The 16823-nt window shown below is 44.4% G+C and overlaps 2 protein-coding genes across 2 annotated transcripts in view; one reads left to right on the forward strand and one right to left on the reverse strand.

Annotated features, from left to right (window-relative positions):
• Nucleotides 1-333: 333 nt before the first annotated feature.
• Nucleotides 334-13538, reverse strand: LOC119888214 (nuclear factor 1 A-type-like). The gene is made up of 3 exons (XM_038698686.1): nucleotides 13419-13538; nucleotides 6627-6754; nucleotides 334-762 (listed from the first exon to the last, which is right to left on the reverse strand). The coding sequence occupies exons 1-3, from the start codon at nucleotides 13466-13468 to the stop codon at nucleotides 434-436; spliced, it is 507 nt and encodes a 168-aa protein (XP_038554614.1). The 5' UTR covers nucleotides 13469-13538; the 3' UTR covers nucleotides 334-433.
• Nucleotides 13539-14147: 609 nt separating this feature from the next.
• Nucleotides 14148-16823, forward strand: part of LOC119888462 (inaD-like protein) — a 24985-nt gene continuing 22309 nt past the window's right edge. Inside the window, exon 1 of the mRNA XM_038699017.1 lies at nucleotides 14148-14158. Within this exon, the coding sequence (XP_038554945.1) occupies nucleotides 14148-14158 (11 nt within the window). The remainder of the gene's footprint in view (nucleotides 14159-16823) is intronic.

A 16823-nucleotide genomic window follows, 5' to 3' on the forward strand; every position in this document is an offset into this window, starting at 1 on the left:
TCACCTTCTGTCTTTCAATAAGCAAACCCTCTCTTGAGGTGCATTCAAGGAGACTCAGACATCCAAGACTGATGAATGAATTCAGTCGTTACTGTATCTAGATACATCTCAACGTGTCGTTTTTGTACTACACATGTAGTATAATCATCTCATACCTCGTCTCAACAGGCTCCATGGACATTATGAACAAAATAGATGGAATAAAGAAAAGCAATTTAAAAAGTATTATTGATCACACACACACACACACACACACACACACACACACAGGCAGCAGGAAGTGTGTTTCTGTGTTGTGGGATACTTTGATCAATCAGAAGATTAAAAAAAAACAGTGTAGGAACGGGAGGTTTGGAGTGGGCGGGGCATACAGGTAGGTGAGGAGGATGTAGTCATAAAAAACACGCACACGTACACAAACCCTGCCTAAAGCCTACAGGTGTGTGTGTCTACAGGTACACAGACTCCTGCGCCTCCTCTGCCTGACAAAACCCACAGCTGACGGGGGAGGGAGGGAGGGAGGGAGGGGTGAGGAGGTGAGAGGAGTGAGGGTGGTGGTGGTGGGGTTTAGGGTTGACTGGTTGAGGACCTCACCTCGAGGCCCGGTAATGACGGGCCGGTGATGGTGTGTGAAAGCCGTTCGGGGGGAAGAGGAGGAAGAAGAAGTGGAGGAGGTGGAGGCGGAGCCGCTCGGCGAAGGCACGGCGCCGCAGAAACCAGACTTCTCTGACTTCTTTAGGACGCCGGCGGGCGACGGCATCCCTGCCAAGAACCATGATGATGAGGATGAGGAGCGGGTCAGAGGTAGCGTGTTTTCTTAATTACATTTTTATGCACCTCCAGTGGTGGAGAGGAGATGGGAGGAGGAGGGGAGGAGGGGGGGGGGGGGGGGGGTCAGAGGGGTGAGGGGGCGATTTGGGCGGAGTTTGAACAATAAGGAGGAAGGGAGGCGACAGATTGAGGCTCGGGGCTGCAGGGTGTCACAAGGAAAAACACGTTTTCTTTCAGCGCAGAATCTCAACACGACCACGTTTTTTTATTTATTGACTTAAATTTATTTAAAAACTACACATTTTATGACATCATAAAATTTATAATAAAATAAATAATTAGAATAACTAACTAATTAATAAAGAAAATGTGTGTTTTCTATATATATATATATAAAACACTTTATAATTAAAAACTTTTCATTTTACTAAAAACTTAAATAAATAATATATATATACATATTATTTTGTAATACATTTGATCTTTTAATGATACAAGTGTTTTTTTTTTAGTAGTTTGATGATCTGCATCGTATATCACCAAGTATAAATACCCTGTCTCTTCATTTCTACAGAAGTCTCCAGTTTAACCCAGCACCCCCAGGATTTCACGATGTCGCGATCGCAACTATTAACACAAACTCAACAAATCCCCTTGAATTCAGCTCGACTTGCAATTCGGACCAATCACAGCAACTGTTCTGCAAACAGTGACCTCTCATCGCCGTTTCCTGCAAAACGTCACACGTCAGCAAACTCACTTCCTTGTTTAGAAGACGCAGCAGACATGTGTGATACAAACAGCAAAGGGGACGGTGAAGACCAGGATCCTGTGTTGTGACAAACACTTTGAGAGAGAACGTCACAAACACACGGTGGACGTCAGAGAGACACAGGCTGCTGCATCCAATCAGCTGCAGGACAGAATCAGCTGGTTTAAATGTGCGTTTAGAGGAAACGTTAGCTGTGTGTGTGATTTTAGAACATAGTTTAGGAACAATAAAGTCCATCCATCCATCCATCGTCAACCACTTATCCTGCGTACAGGGTCGCGGGGGGCTGGAGCCAATCCCAGCTTACATCGGGCGAAAGGCGGGGTAGATCCTGGACAGGTCGCCAGTCCATCCAACAACCACCCACACTCACTCCTAAGGACAATTTAGGGTCACCAATCAACCTAGTCTGCATGTCTTTGGATGGTGGGAGGAAGCCGGAGCACCCGGAGAGAACCCACGCAGACACGGGAAGAACGTGCAAACTCCACACAGAAAGGCAACCGGGGTTTGAACCCACGACCTTCTTGCCGCCCAGAACAATAAAGTGCAGTGTTTAAATATTTTGAGAAAGTTTTTTCAAATTGTTAATTATTACTATTCAACTATAATTCTAATTGTAAGTTTAAAAAAAAACACCCAAGAACATCCAAACTTTCAAGCTGCTGCAAAATCTGCCATTTTAGGTCGCAGCAATCACAAATCCTGAGTCGTGCGAAATCCTGGAGGGACTGCGTTCAGCTGCTGAATCTGTTATTAAATGTCATTTTAATTTTTTCACTGCTGTAAAAAAAACTTCAGCTGCAAATAAAAAAACGCCTGCTGTATAAACGCCACGCCGTTTGACTGCAGAGGTCGCCCTGGACCCAACATGATGGAGCTGATGGAGGGCGGGGCTTATGGCGATGGAGGAAGGGTGCAGCAGGGGGGAGGAAGAGGAGGAGGAGAGTGTGTGTGTGTGTGTGTGGGTGAGTGATGAACACTTGAAGAGGTTTTGTCAGGTGGAATCGAGGCAGAGTCTGCTCAGCACTTTCTCCTTCCTAACCCTGTTTACACCTCTATCTGTCTATCTGTCTATCTATCCCTCCCTCCCTCCCTCCCTCCCTCAGACTCTCTTATCTTCCCTTTTCTGCTGTATTTTCATCTATCCACCTTTATTTTTCAGTCTTCTTCACTCCTCCCTCCTCTTCCTCACCTGTCTGCTGTTTCAGATAAAATATTAACACAAACACAAGAAAAGGAGGAACTACTGACTTATAGGAGTGTGTGTGTGTGTTTTGGAGGCAACAAATACACAACTAATAATTACACACACACACAGAGTCATGCACAGCGTCACGGTCCATCCAGCAGATTGTTTTTCTTCATGGACATCAACCAACAAATAAACAGCCATGATGATGTCATCAGCATGCTGCCTGATGGGCAGGGTCGAGGTGGGGGAGGGGGGGGTGATGGGTGCAGCACCGAGGGGGTATCTCACTGTTGAAACACAGATGGGAAACAAGGAGAGGAGAGAAGGAGACAAGGGAGGAAATGGGAAAAGGAAATGGGAAGAGAAGAGGAGACAGGACAAGAGAGGAGGGAGGAGGAAGGAAAGAAGAAAAGAGGAGACAAGGGGAGAAAGAAGGAAAGGAAATAGGAAGAAGAGACAAGGCAGGAAAGGAGGGAGGAGGAAGGAAAGAAGATAAGAGGAGACAAGGGGAGAAAGAAGGAAAGGAAATAGGAAGAAGAAACAAGGCAGGAAAGGAGGGAGGAGGAAGGAAAGAAGAGGAGACAAGGGGAGAAAGAAGGAAAGGAAATAGGAAGAAGAAACAGGGCAGGAAAGGAGGGAGGAAGAAGGAAAGAAGAGGAGACAAGGGGAGAAAGAAGGAAAGGAAATAGGAAGAAGAAACAGGGCAGGAAAGGAGGGAGGGGGAGGAAAGAAGATAAGAGCATACAAGGGAGGAAAGAAGCAAAGGAAATGGGAAGAGGAGACGGGACAAGAAAGGAGGGAGGAGGAAGGAAAGAAGAGAAAAGAGAGGAAAGAAGGAAAGGAAATGGGAAGAGGAGACGGGACAAGAAAGGAGGGAGGAGGAAGGAAAGAAGAGGAGACAAGGGGAGAAAGAAGGAAAGGAAATGGGAAGAGGAGACGGGACAAGAAAGGAGGGAGGAGGAAGAAGGAAATTAAAAAAGAGGAGGAGACATGAGAGGCAAGGAAATGACAGAAAGAAAAGGTGAGGAGAGGAAAGAAGGAAGCAAGAAGAGAGGAGAGATGGAATAAGGAAAGGGAAGAACGGGGGAAAGAAGATGGTAGAAGGAAAGAGGAAATGAAAGGTAGACAAAAAAGAGGAGATAAGATGATAGGAGGTGGGGAAAGAGGAAAGGAAAGGAGAGGAGATGAGAGAGGAAAGGAGGAGGATAAAGAGGAGATAAGATGAGAGAAGGAGGGTGTAAGGGAGAAAGACAATATTAAAGGAGGAGGAGAGAGAAAGAGAAAGGGGTAAAACAGAAAGTAAGGAGGAGGAGGAGGAGGAGGAGAAGGAGGAGGAGGAGTCCACCAGACGAAACCAGACACGTCACAACACCAAACGAGAAACCAAAAACCACCCAGGTATCTTAGCCATCGGGAGGAGGTGGAGAGGAGGAGGAGGAGGAGGAGGAGGAGGTGGAGGAGGAGAGGAAAAGGAGGTGACGGCTTCACAGACACGAAACAGAAAAGTAAGAGGCGTGTTCACAGTCTTTACCTTGTCGGGAGATGAACGAGCTAGCTAGAGAGCCACGCAGCTTATATCCGGCTTTTCCAACGCGAGACGGAGGAAAGAAAGAACAGAAACGAACAGAGGAAAGAAAAAGAAAAGCAGCATGAATACACGGCCTGAGAGAGAGAGAGAGAGAGAGAGACCTCAACAACGTAGTGCTCATGTAAGAGTGTCCCACGCCACACATTCACACAGCGACCCGTTCTCAATCCCACGGCGTCCAATACATACGCTTCGCCACGTTCTCCTCTAAAGGTTTAAGTCGCCCCCTGCTGGCTGCTGGAGAGGACGCAGGTTTAAGTCGCCCCCTGCTGGCTGCTGGAGAGGACGCAGGTTTAAGTCGCCCCCTGCTGGCTGCTGGAGAGGACGCAGGTTTAAGTCGCCCCCTGCTGGCTGCTGGAGAGGACGCAGGTTTAAGTCGCCCCCTGCTGGCTGCTAGAGAGGACGCAGGTTTAAGTCGCCCCCTGCTGGCTGCTGGAGAGGACGCAGGTTTAAGTCGCCCCCTGCTGGCTGCTGGAGAGGACGCAGGTTTAAGTCGCCCCCTGCTAGCGGCGGGAGCAGCGCTGCAGCTTTTGGACAAATGCGCACGAGCGCCCCCGGCTCGTTTCCCTCTCTTACGCCGCTTCATTCGGTTAACAACAACGAGAGAGCCCTTCGCCAAATAATTCCACTGATGACGCCAGAAAAGTGGGAAACAAATCCGCTGGAGTTTTTCCACTAATGTTCATGAGCTCCTCTCTGGCGAAAGAGCTCCGGGAATCACATCCGAAAACTGAGTTAACGCACAAAAACAAAACAAAGCGCACCTAACTCAGCTGTAGACAGCGCCATGTTGGATCTCGAAAGGAAGATAAATAATCAGGAACGGACACATTCGGACTTAACGAGCGCTTCAAAGGTAACGGGAGGCGGCGCTTTCTTTTCATCTCTTGTACCGTGCAGGTTACAGCGGTAAATCTATAAGAATCAGACTTTTGGGGCTCGTTGTTTCCGTTAAATGAACTGAACGATTGAACTGTAGAGAATCTAACTGATCTAACGATGTGCAGCATGTTCATACTGACATGTTGATCATGCGTTTAAACATTATTATTTGTATTAATGATCTGAGCAGCTTAGAAGCAGCTAAAGCAGCGACCCCGCGGGGTTTAAGAGGTTTTATACATCCAGAGAACTTCTATAAAAACCACACCAGGCGTTTAATGTGGACCTGCGTTTATTAGTATAAATGTGTTCCCACAGCAGGCCAGGAAACGGGGCGGGCGGCTATTTGGGATTCGGCTATTAATTGTTTCATGTTAAAAGTTTCACGGTCCACCTCCTTACTCTGAGAGACGTGGACGGGTGAGAGTCTGTAAATAAATAATATACCGGTGGGTCTTTCACCCCGGAGACCGGCGTTTGTTTCCTGCGTGAAACAAAAACATCGATTGTTTTTAGTTAAGTGGCTGAAGTAACGTAATCATTAAACTCGAAAAGATCTTTTGCTAAACCTAAAACTGCGACGTTAACTACCAGTTTTATTTTGAAAGTCTAACGGCATTATTTATATATGGATATTTATTCTTGTCCAGGGCGCCAAAGGGTCTTGAACAAGCGTCCATATGTGACGAGTTGGGATGAGAACAGGTTGCACACACACACACACACACACACACACAGTTTCCTGTCTAAGGAGTCCCTCAGTGAGTCCGACAGTAGCATTGTGTTGTAAGCAGAAAGTGCTTAAGTGGCAATTTTTGCATCAATGTTCTGGCTTGATTTTTATTAAATGTCCTATTTCATGACATACATGTTTATAAATCATAATATTAAATGACATACTGTGTTTACAAAGTGTTCTCTGCCTCGCTCACTCTTTGATGAGCACTCATTCAGAGGATCAATGTCAATTTCTTCTCTACAGGATACCTGGGGTTTCTTCAGTCTGGCTGACGGAGAGCTGCTCTCTCTGTGGTGTCAGGCTGAATGACGCTTCCCCTAACCTGCCCTGCACACCTGATCTGCAGGTAACAAGAACACCTGAAGGCCCGTGTGACTCTTTCTGACGCACCTCAGCTCACTCTCTCACTCAGTATGTGGTCGTTGTTTCCTTGCATGTCACCTGCGTCTTCTCGCTCTCTCTCACACTCCCCTCCCTGCTGTAAGCATCACCTTCACGCTGTTACATGAATGCATCGCTCCGTTCACAAGCTGCTTCGGAGCGGCAGGTTAAAGTTGGGATGTGTATGAAGCGTGTGTGTACGGTGGAGGAGGGGGAGGAGGGCTGAGGTATTAAGCTTGGTGGCGAGGAGAGCGGGGGTTGTTAGAGGAGGTGTTAGGGGTAGTTGTGCGGTTGGTACCTGGCTCCACGTCGTGCCAGCTGCTCGCCTGGCTGCCGCTGCCCGGAGATCGACCCTGACTGGGGTAGTAGGACTCCTCGCCGGGACTGTCCACGTCCTCCTCCATACACTTTATCCTCTTGGCAGAGCTGGACACACAAACACAGGGGAGACAGCACCGTTGTTAACGTCTCATATGCCAGTTTGATTGTATAATAACTTTTCACACATGCAATGCAGCTCAAAGTGCTTCGCATTCACAAGCACTTAAGAGGAGTAACATATAAATAAATACAGCAGCATGCACAAAACACAGGTATTAGAACTGGAATAAAGGTCAGGGCTACAAAATCTAATAAATACATAAATAAAAGTGTGTTTAATCACTTAAAATCAAAGGCAGATAAGTAGGTCTTGAGTTACTTCTTAAACTATCTATAGAGGTAGCTTCTCTTATTTGTAAAGGAAGTCTGTTCGATTGCTGCTACGCCAAACTCTACAAGAACTTTAAAATCAATTCTAAACTCTACGGGAAGCTCAAACTGGGAGAGTTGTGTTCTCTCAGTTCAAACTCTTGCTGCCACATTTTGTACTAGCTGCAGCTTCTCAAAACATTTTTGGGGAAAATGTCCAAATGTGAAAAAACATTTGGACATTTGGACAAAAGCATGCAACAACTTTTTGGCATCTTCCAAGGCGAGGTAGGGTCTACTTCTGGCAACAACTTGGTTAAAATGTGATTTAAAATCCAGGCTTTTGAGAACACTCTTATTCTGCACAGCTACACAGACTTTTAGATCTACAAGAAATACTGTTGTTCATCTCATTATTCTGATGAGCACAAGTAACCAGTTAAAAGTGAGTTTATAACATGGAGGATTTAAACACGTCCTCTCTTTGTTGGTGTTACAGACAATAAATATGTATACAGATAATAAAACACGCTTGTTGACAAGTATTGTCATAACTAACTAACTAAAGAGCTCCAGGAACTAAATCCCAAAATCCAGAAGTACACAAAATAATCAAGTTATTCTGGCAGTTTGTGGCTGTAGGAATCTGACGAATAAACAGATGTTAGAAGTGAGACATTATTTGTTTCTGCTTTGTAAGTAGAATATAAATGCACTGAAGAATTATCATATTATTATCATATATTTTGTCCCTGCGTGTGGACCGGATGTGGATGCAGGAAGTTTAATTTGCTCTAAAAGAGTTTGTGGATCGTGGAAAAAGTACTCCCTCTGGATCAGGTTAAAATGCAGGTAAAAGGTCTGTAAAAGGTCAGTAAAGTTCTCATGCATTCCCAGAAAAAGTCCTGTGGTGGAAGAATGAAATGAAATGAAACTTTCCTCTCTTCTGATGCTTCTTCAGACTTTGATGCACCAGGGTAAAAAACAGGCTCAGTGAAGTCGGCTGCATCAAAGGCCAAGGTGACCCAAACCTGATGTTTCTGCTCATGTGTGACTCAGATCGGATTTGTTTACAACAGAGGGAACAAGTCTGATGTTTATCTACAGATACAGGTCGGACTGTTGGAAATGAGACCTCAGTCTGGACCGGGGCGATACGGCCAAAAGCGCTGAAAAACATCTTATCATTCGATACCGATAATTATCAGGATAAATGTCAAATCATTATTTCTTCCAAATTTAAAGGCTGATTTTTGCTCCTGAGTGGAAGTTAATTCGTTTTAAAAACTTTTCTTTCTGCTACTGAACAAACACTTGATGCCAAACAGTGGCTCGCTTCACAAATCTGAGGCAGAACATTCAGAACTATTCTGATAAAATCTGTTTTCAACAAATATAAAGACACCAGAAAAATTAAGTTAAATCTGTTTTCAGTGGCTTTTCCTCAACAAAATAAATATCTTAATAGAAAATTTAAGTGCTGATTCGATTCGTTTGTGACTCAAAAGAATTAAATCAAACATTTATTGAACATTTGTTATTTTGTTATAGAGGAAAATTATATCGCGATAATTATCATTCTTATTTTATTGGCCAGCCCTAGTTTGGACAGACAGATCGGAGTTCATGCAACTCTAGAGTGACACTCGCCATAATTCTGCGCTAGACGGAGCTGCTGTTAACGCAAACACGCACTCGCCAACCCTCACGTGGCTACTGTGGCTATTGTATGCAAAACGGTGAGGCTAGCCGGTCGCCATGCATAAATTTACTGACTTACGTTTTGGCGCTAACTTCTGTGACGGTTAAGGTTACGGGAAGTTGCCTCGGGGGCCTGTCAACTCCTTAAACACAAAAATCGCTAGCTAGTTAGTTAGCTACTAACGTTTATACACGCAGAATTGAGGTTTTACGTACAATTGCCACGGTTTTCTCAAAGCGTGTATATATGACGCCTGAGCATGATTACAGGCTGATTTTTCCCAATCTCTCCCGGTTTCTTCCTGGAGTGCTGATTTCTCGCATTTCCCCCGATTTAGATATATATAAATATTCACAACTTTTTATTACAGTTTCTGACGTATAAGCGCTACAACTCTCTCTCTCTCTCTCTGCTGTTTCCACCCGGACAACATGATGCAGAACCCTGCCAGAGTTCTGTCTCATTTGACGGACACCAGCTTCGACAATAACGGTGGCCCGATGGCCCGGGGCCAGTAAAAAATAACGTCGGGACAGTTGAGCTAGCAACTCACTGGCCAGTGCAAAAACATTAGTGTTTAAAAAAAATAAAAATAAAAATTTAGAAACTCAACATCCTGAAGTTGCTTTGCACTGTTTTCCAATCTGTAGTTGTAGTGACGTGACGAGCGGTTGTCAAATGTTCTCTGATCGCAATCAAGCGGAAACCTCTGGGTCTGAAAGTTAAACCATGCAGACGGAACTTAAACCTGCGTCCTCTCCAGCAGCCAGCAGGGGGCGACTCCAGCGGCTGCAGAAAGAAAATGTTTCTACTTGTCAGCTGATTTATTCCCTCAGTAAACACTTTCCTGATGAGTTTATGGTCTCAGTCGCTAGTTTCAAGTCTTCTTCAACACAGCATGATGTTCATTTAGTAAATTATGGTCCCGTTTAGAGGAACAGAGACCAGGAAGCAGGGGAGGAGTCAGGGCGGGGCTACAAGCTGATTGACAGGTCGCTACCATGGCATATGTTTTGTTTTAAAAATAAATTGTTTTGTTAATCTTTTTATTTTTTTTATAATTTTAACTGTTTGTTTTTTTTTTTATATCCAGGATGTATTTAATAACTGATTAAACATGTTAACAGTATAACATAACTTATAAGTCTTTGGTTTTTTGTTGTAACACTGATGAATAACTTTTGGAAGGAGGGACAGTAAACATGTCTCCAGGCCAGTAAGTTTCAAACAGACTAACGTTGAGCCCTGCTTCCATACGCCAGCGTGCTGCGTAAGTCATCTTCTATACCCGCTTGTCTGTACAGGGTCGCATCAATAAGAAAGCTTTAAGGCCTGCAGGGTGAACGTAATTTATGATGTTTAACTGACTTTACTTTGTTTCTTGCTTCCAGCTCGATTCAGCTAAAGGAAAATAAAACCTGAGAATCCTCTTCTAATCAATAAATCATACAGACATGTCTGACGTAGATGCCTCCTGGTGTTTGAGCATGTTTAAACACAGTCAGCAGCAGCAGCTGATGAAGCTGTGCGGGACTTTGTTTATCCTGACTGTATGAACGATGGCGAACAGCATCTTAATCGCTTCGGTTACCTCCACTCTGTTGTTGTTGCAGGCATTTACGTGTCACGCAATACTGAGCGGAGTTACAGCAACTACATGACTGCTCATTAACACGCACACAAGCCCCGACACGCCGACGGCCTCTCGTTTACCAGATGTGTTCGTTTAGCAGGAGGTTAAGACATTAGTGAGTGCGTACGAGTGTGTACGAGTGTGTGCGAGTGCGACCTGCCTGTACAGTGAGATGTAAATGTATGAATGGAGACTCTTTGACGTTAGTAAAGATTTCCATATGAAGCCGCTTCACTGCCTCGCAGCGCTGTGTGTGTGTGTGTGGGAGGTCTCTGGAGAGGTGTGTGCAGTCAGAGAGAGAGAGAGGGAGTGTAGAAACACAGAGGACACACACAGAAACACACTCAGTCTAATCAGAGTCAGTAGTTCACTATTAGTGTGTGTGTGCGCTGCAGGGCAGGTATCTCAGCAGACAGACAGACGACTCTTGTGACCGCATCGATTTAACAGAAGAGGTCAGGCCAAACCCTGCAAGCATGTGCGTGCTTGTGTGTGTGTGTGTGTATGTGCGGGGGGGGGGGGGGCTTGTTTTACTACAGTCGTGGGGTCCAAAAACTGGGATCCCAGTACACTTGAGGCATCCGACAGTTTTGTGGGGATCAAAATTACTGGACCTCACAAGTTTAGAGGTACTACATACTGGCAACTGCAGTATGCAGTGCACAGCATGAAACTGTAAAGAGGTGGTATTCTGCTTTTTGGCTTTTTCCCCTCATTATTGAGTTATTTATCTTTTTTGTGCATGTAGTCGACCCTTCGCTAAGCCCGACAAACTGTCAGCGCTGCCACTGTCTACTGCTGCACTCCCCAGAGAAATATTGTCTAATTTGTTGAAAGAAGCAGACAGTTTTACAGTTGCATTATACATTTGATGGTTGTATTCAGGCTGTCAGACTGACTCAGACTGACGTGAAAAAAAATGAAAGATAGAAGCTAAAGCCTGCCGATCACACAGTACAAGTGAACCACCGCATCCCCTGATGATTGAGACAAAACTCAACGATATGAAGGATCAGCAGTGTTCCTGTACAGCTGATTGGCCTCTGTTCATTATTACAATCATTAAAGAGCAGAACAGCAGGACTTTATTACGTTACATTCAGTAGGAAGTTAGCTAGCGTTAGCTAACTAACATCACATTAGGAACGATACACAGCCGACATGTATCTTGATTTATTTTAGGTTTTGGAAAGAAAATAAATCGTCCTTCTCCTTTCAGCCTCTCTGGGTAGCTGCTGTAACTATTACAAGATTCCCCAGGAACAGTTTGACCAGATCATCAGTCACTGGAGCTCAGCCATGAAAGTGTCGGACCTCAGTTAGAGCGAGTCCTATACTGCGCTGTGATTGGCCAGCTGTGTATTCGGGGTGTGGCTTAGCGAAGGGTCAATATGTTTGCAGAGTGAAAAAGCCCAAAGTGAGTTCCCATCTCCCACAGAAAACTCTGCTCTGAACTGAAAACAGCTCGTTTGTAGTCCAGCCGCTTCCCTTTCGCCCCTGTGACGTCACAGGGATGAAAGCTAAACGCGCCTCATATGACGCTCGCCGAGCGGCGACTCCGACACGCCCTCAGAAACAGCGAGCTGCAGCACACAGCTCTCCTCTCCCTTCCAAACACTAGCTACCCTCCAGGCAGTCAGTGGACATAAAGTTGTTCCTGTGATGTAGAGACAGAGCTCAGTTCAAACTTTATGGATACAGATTAATAACTCACCGCTCTGAAACTCTCGCTCCAGTCCGTGTTGCCGAGCCGGTCGGCAACACGTACGGCTGAACCCGAGCCGTTTACCGGCTTCTCGCTGACCCGCCCTTCTCTGCTTCTGATTGGCTAGTAGTCCTTAACTAGGAACTGAGCATGTGCAACTCCCAACAAAGATCATTAAAAGACAAGATGTATCACTCCATAGCTAAAACGAAGCCTTCAACACAGGCTGAAAAGAGGAGCTGCAGCAATGTGCAGTATGACAAAAATATAACCATGTAAACCTGCTCTGGTACAAACTCTAAATAAGATGAGGAACCTGAAAATGAGCAGAATACAACCTCTTTAAATTGATTTATTTTGCAGTAAGCGGCATTAGGCAGTAGCATCGCTATTAGTTTAACTACATTTCTCAGTAGCTTGGTGGTAGCGGCGCTGTTTTCTGAATCAAATAGCTTTTCAGTAGCGAAGCTCTCTTATAGGCCGAGTAGCGCGGTAGCTTCCACACACGCTACATTTTCCCAAGCATTTCTGAGGGATCAGTGAGTGACGCCGCCGACGGTGACATCACGTACCGATCCTTGGGCTGATGCCTGTAACTTTGCTGCAGGGAACGAAGACGCGCGAGTTTACTTTCTATTGTGATAGTTGTTGTAACAGCTCTTGTGAGAAGGATCAGGGTCCAGCCTGGACAGCTCGTCCTCTAGTGAGGAGGAAACTTTGATACGTGGTGTCAGAAACTTGTTTCAATGAGATGAGATCTCTCTCTCTCTCTCTCTCTCTCTCTCTCTCTCTCTCTCTCTCTCTCTTGGGCCTATTGCCATGAATCTTTAAGTAAACAATGTTGCCAGAGCACAAATTCACATATAAACAATAAAAAAGTCTATAAATAATAAAAAATTAAATGAAATTATAAAAACTAAAGAAAGAGGAAAAAACAATCAAAAACAAAACTCAAAACACAAAATATGTTACATTGAAAATATGTCTTGCTTTTTGACAAGCAAGAGAATTTTTCAAAGGAACAATTGTTAAAATAACAAAAAATATTAATGATGATAATGTGATAATTAAGTAACTTCATACAAACAACAATGGTTCTCAGTGTGTTGCATGAGGAAACGATATGGCAGGAAGTAGGAGAGTTTCTGTGTGTCTGACTTAGTTCCATCTCGCACACACTCACACTCCAGGTTTTTAGTCATATATATATATAAATTATAAGAGTTTGTGGTTCGGTTCCTGTTTTACCTTCATCTGATGACTCCAGACTCTCTGTTTTCTGTCTCTTTCGATGCGCTGTCACAAAAGTAAAAGTCTTCCGAAACAACAGTTTGACCTGTGGAGTGTTTGTGTTGTGTACCTGGAGGAGGAGGTGCTGGGCAGCGGTCTCCTCATGGCTCCTGGACTCATGCTGTAGTAGGAGGAGCTGTCCAGATCGGCCAGTGAGAAATTTGGACCGGTGCCGGCAGCGATAGGTGCTGAGAGAGAGAGAGAGAGAGAGAGAGAGAGCATTAATACACACATGTTGCATTTATACTTCTGCTAGTTGGCGGCAGCGTTATAGCGTCCAGCGTGTTGAGGTCTGCCGGCTGAGCCAGCTGACTTCCTGTTTAGCCCTCTGCTAACTTGAACGGGGGTAAAATAATAATCGTGAAGCTCCTTTAAGACTTTCGAAATGTTATCGGATTCCATATTTTTAGATAAATTAGTTTCTAATCAAACTATAACCTTCGTAAAAAGAAGCTCACACGTGCACCTTGGGGGCCCCTTAGAGTTAATCCGGCCCTGAGTTTATGGGTCTGTAATTTAATAAAACTTAAAACACGGAGAGTTCTAAGAGGGTTGTTTTAGTTAATAAGCAGTAGTTCATATCCAGAGGATCCTTGAAAGAGCTGCTCCATTTCAACACAACTTGCAAAAAAAATGATCAAACAGCTAAAATGAAAACATAGAAAACTAACCCTAACCCTGTAGAGACTTTCTCGTGAGTTTGCATGTTGGTGGTGCGGCGACTGGCGGTCCTGACGGCTGGTCCTACATTGCGGCTCATCGCCTCAGATTTTCACTCATGTTGAAGGAAAACGTCTTTATGGCGCCACGGTGAGAAGCTGCATCACCTCCCTCTGCTGTTAACATGTTTGTGTTTACATGTTAAACATGAGGGTCTAAAGGGAACAGCTCGTTCTGTGATGGCTGCATTTAAGAGCAGTTACTGACGACATTAGCATCTATAAACAAAGACTAGCTGCACTCTTCTTCCTCTATCTCTTTTCTTCCTCTCTGATCTGTCCATCTTCTGCCATTTACCCTCCTCCAAAACTCTCTTCCTCTTCCCTTCTCTCTGGGGAGAGAAAGGCCTGCGAGGGCTTTCACTATTAAAGGAGTGAGAGAGCAAGTGAGCGAGGGGTGAGACAGAGAGAGAGAGAGATGTTGTCAGATGCTTCAATTTGAAAATCCTGCTGAACAAAGGCAGCAATCAGCTTCAAACCCGGACATCCGTCTAGCCCCTCGCCTCCAGCCCCCCTCTTCCACCCATCCTCTTCATCGCTTTATTGACAGAGAGCATGATGATGTGATGGGATGAAAGGAGGAGGAGGAGGAGGAAGAGGACCTGGTGGGTAAGTTTCTGCTGAGCTCAGCACCGTGAGCTCTCGCTCTCTCCATCTATCACTCTCCCCCTCTCTCTCTGCCCTGAAGAGATAGCACTGGCCTGAGAGAGGTCTAATATCTTGTAGTTTGTGCAACTCAAAGTCAAGACAATATAAAACTATGCAAACTGCTGCGTGTTCCACCGGTTGCTGTATCGGCATGTGTTAATGTCTCTGGTCTCTCTCTCTTTTAAAACTCACATTCAGCAACTGGAGAGAAAACTGAAGGTGAAATCGGGTTTTTTATTTTGAAAACAAGTCGTGTTTTTCCTTCGAGGCCGAACAGATGCACCGAAATGAAAATACTTGGCCAAAGCCGAAGATAATGAAAAACTTTCAGAGAGTACCGAACAGATACATTCACATTTTGTCCATTTATTTTTCCTTTTTTCCCCCCACTGCATAAATTAAATAGCCAAAATGAGCTTTTTCATCAGTGTTTCCCAGAGGATGTGGAGAGACTATGAGAGGGTCCGGTAAAGTAAATTACATGAGTCCATTTATTTTTAATGTAATATGTTTTACAGTTTCTGTGAATATAATCTAATTAATCTTATTTCCATCCTGTACAGACGCCTTATTTTGAAAACCGGACGTTGACACATGTGTTTCCTCCTCGCGCTAAATCCATCCAGTCCGACCCGGTTTGATAAATAATGTTGTAACATGAAGACTTCACAGCGTCTCTTCATACTAAAGAGACAAACTGACAGGATAAAGTCTCTAACCTGCCTGTCAGCTCGCTCTGGGCCGCTTCACTTACCGTAAAGGCTGGAATACGTGTGCACGCCACATTTAAGAAGTCAGCCACAGATGGAGCGGATGTGCTGGGAGACAGTTCAGCAGAACAGCGTCTACTACCAGCTCGGGCACTTTAAAATGCTTCCACACTGCCGACACGTCAACGTAATTGTTCAGTAAAATTTATACGGTCTTTTGACGTATTAGGCCGAACACCAAAAGATCTTTTATTTGCTATTTTCGTCCGATTAATTTCGGTGGCCGAACATTCGGTGCATCCCTAAAATAGAGACAGTGCTGCACTATGGCGAAGTTACATACATGCATGCATCCATTCAAAGCCTGAAAGCGTTGGAAACTTTCATGGAGCACTGAGGTTCATCACAAACTTTATACCCTCCTTTTTTGTGCGCCCGTAGAATTAACCATGGCATATCTGACTTATTTATTAGGCTATTCTTGGTCTGCTTCCATCTTACTTATAGATCTTTATCCAAGAGAAAAGTACGGGAAGATTTTGTATTTCGTTCCCTGGACATTTTCCTGCTATCTGTCTGGCTATTGATTTCTATTTTTTAAATGTTGTATTTGTGGTTTCTTTTTAGACCACTTGTATTTGTGAATGTAATATTTTTCATACAGTCCCCTCCAAAAGTATTGGAACGTATTTATTTTTGTTGTTGACTGAAGACATTTGGGTTTAAGATCAAAAGATGAGACAAGAGTTCAGAATTTCAGCTTTTATTTCCTGGTATTCACATCTAGATGAGTTAAACATCTCAGGACAAACCACCGTTTGTTTGAACCCACCCATTTTTCAAGTGAGCAAAGCTATTGGAACATGTGACTGACAGATGTTTCTTGTTGCCTTTTAGGTTGATTGTCCAAACATTAAACAGCTCTGCATGACTAGTCTAAGTTTTCATCCTTGGTTCAAACCTATAAAGACTGCATTTCCTGTTAAAGAGGATAAAGCAACATGAAGACCAGAGAGCTGTCTATGGGAGAAAAGCAAGCCACTGTCAAGCTGAGAAAAGAAGGAAAATCGAGCAGAGCCATTGGACAAACATTAGGCACAGCAAGCACAACAATGTGGAACGTCCTGAAAAAGAAAGAAACTACTGGTGTCCTGAGCAACAGACGTCCAACAGGTCGGCCAAAGAAAACTACAGTAGTTGATGACAGAAATATGGTGAGAGCTGTGAAGAAAACCCCCAAAACATCAGGAAGTGACATCAGCAACGACCTCCACAGTGCAGGGTGAAGGTATCACAATCCACTGTTGGAAGAAGACTCAGAGAGCAGAAATATAGAGGCCACACACAAGATGCAAACCACTCATCAGCAGGAAGAATCGCAAGGCCAGATTGAAATTT

This window comes from Micropterus salmoides, unplaced genomic scaffold, assembly GCF_014851395.1.
Source record: "Micropterus salmoides isolate LMB-PRFRI ecotype aquatic unplaced genomic scaffold, ASM1485139v1 Ms_hic_scaffold_5, whole genome shotgun sequence".
NCBI lineage: Eukaryota > Metazoa > Chordata > Actinopteri > Centrarchiformes > Centrarchidae > Micropterus > Micropterus salmoides.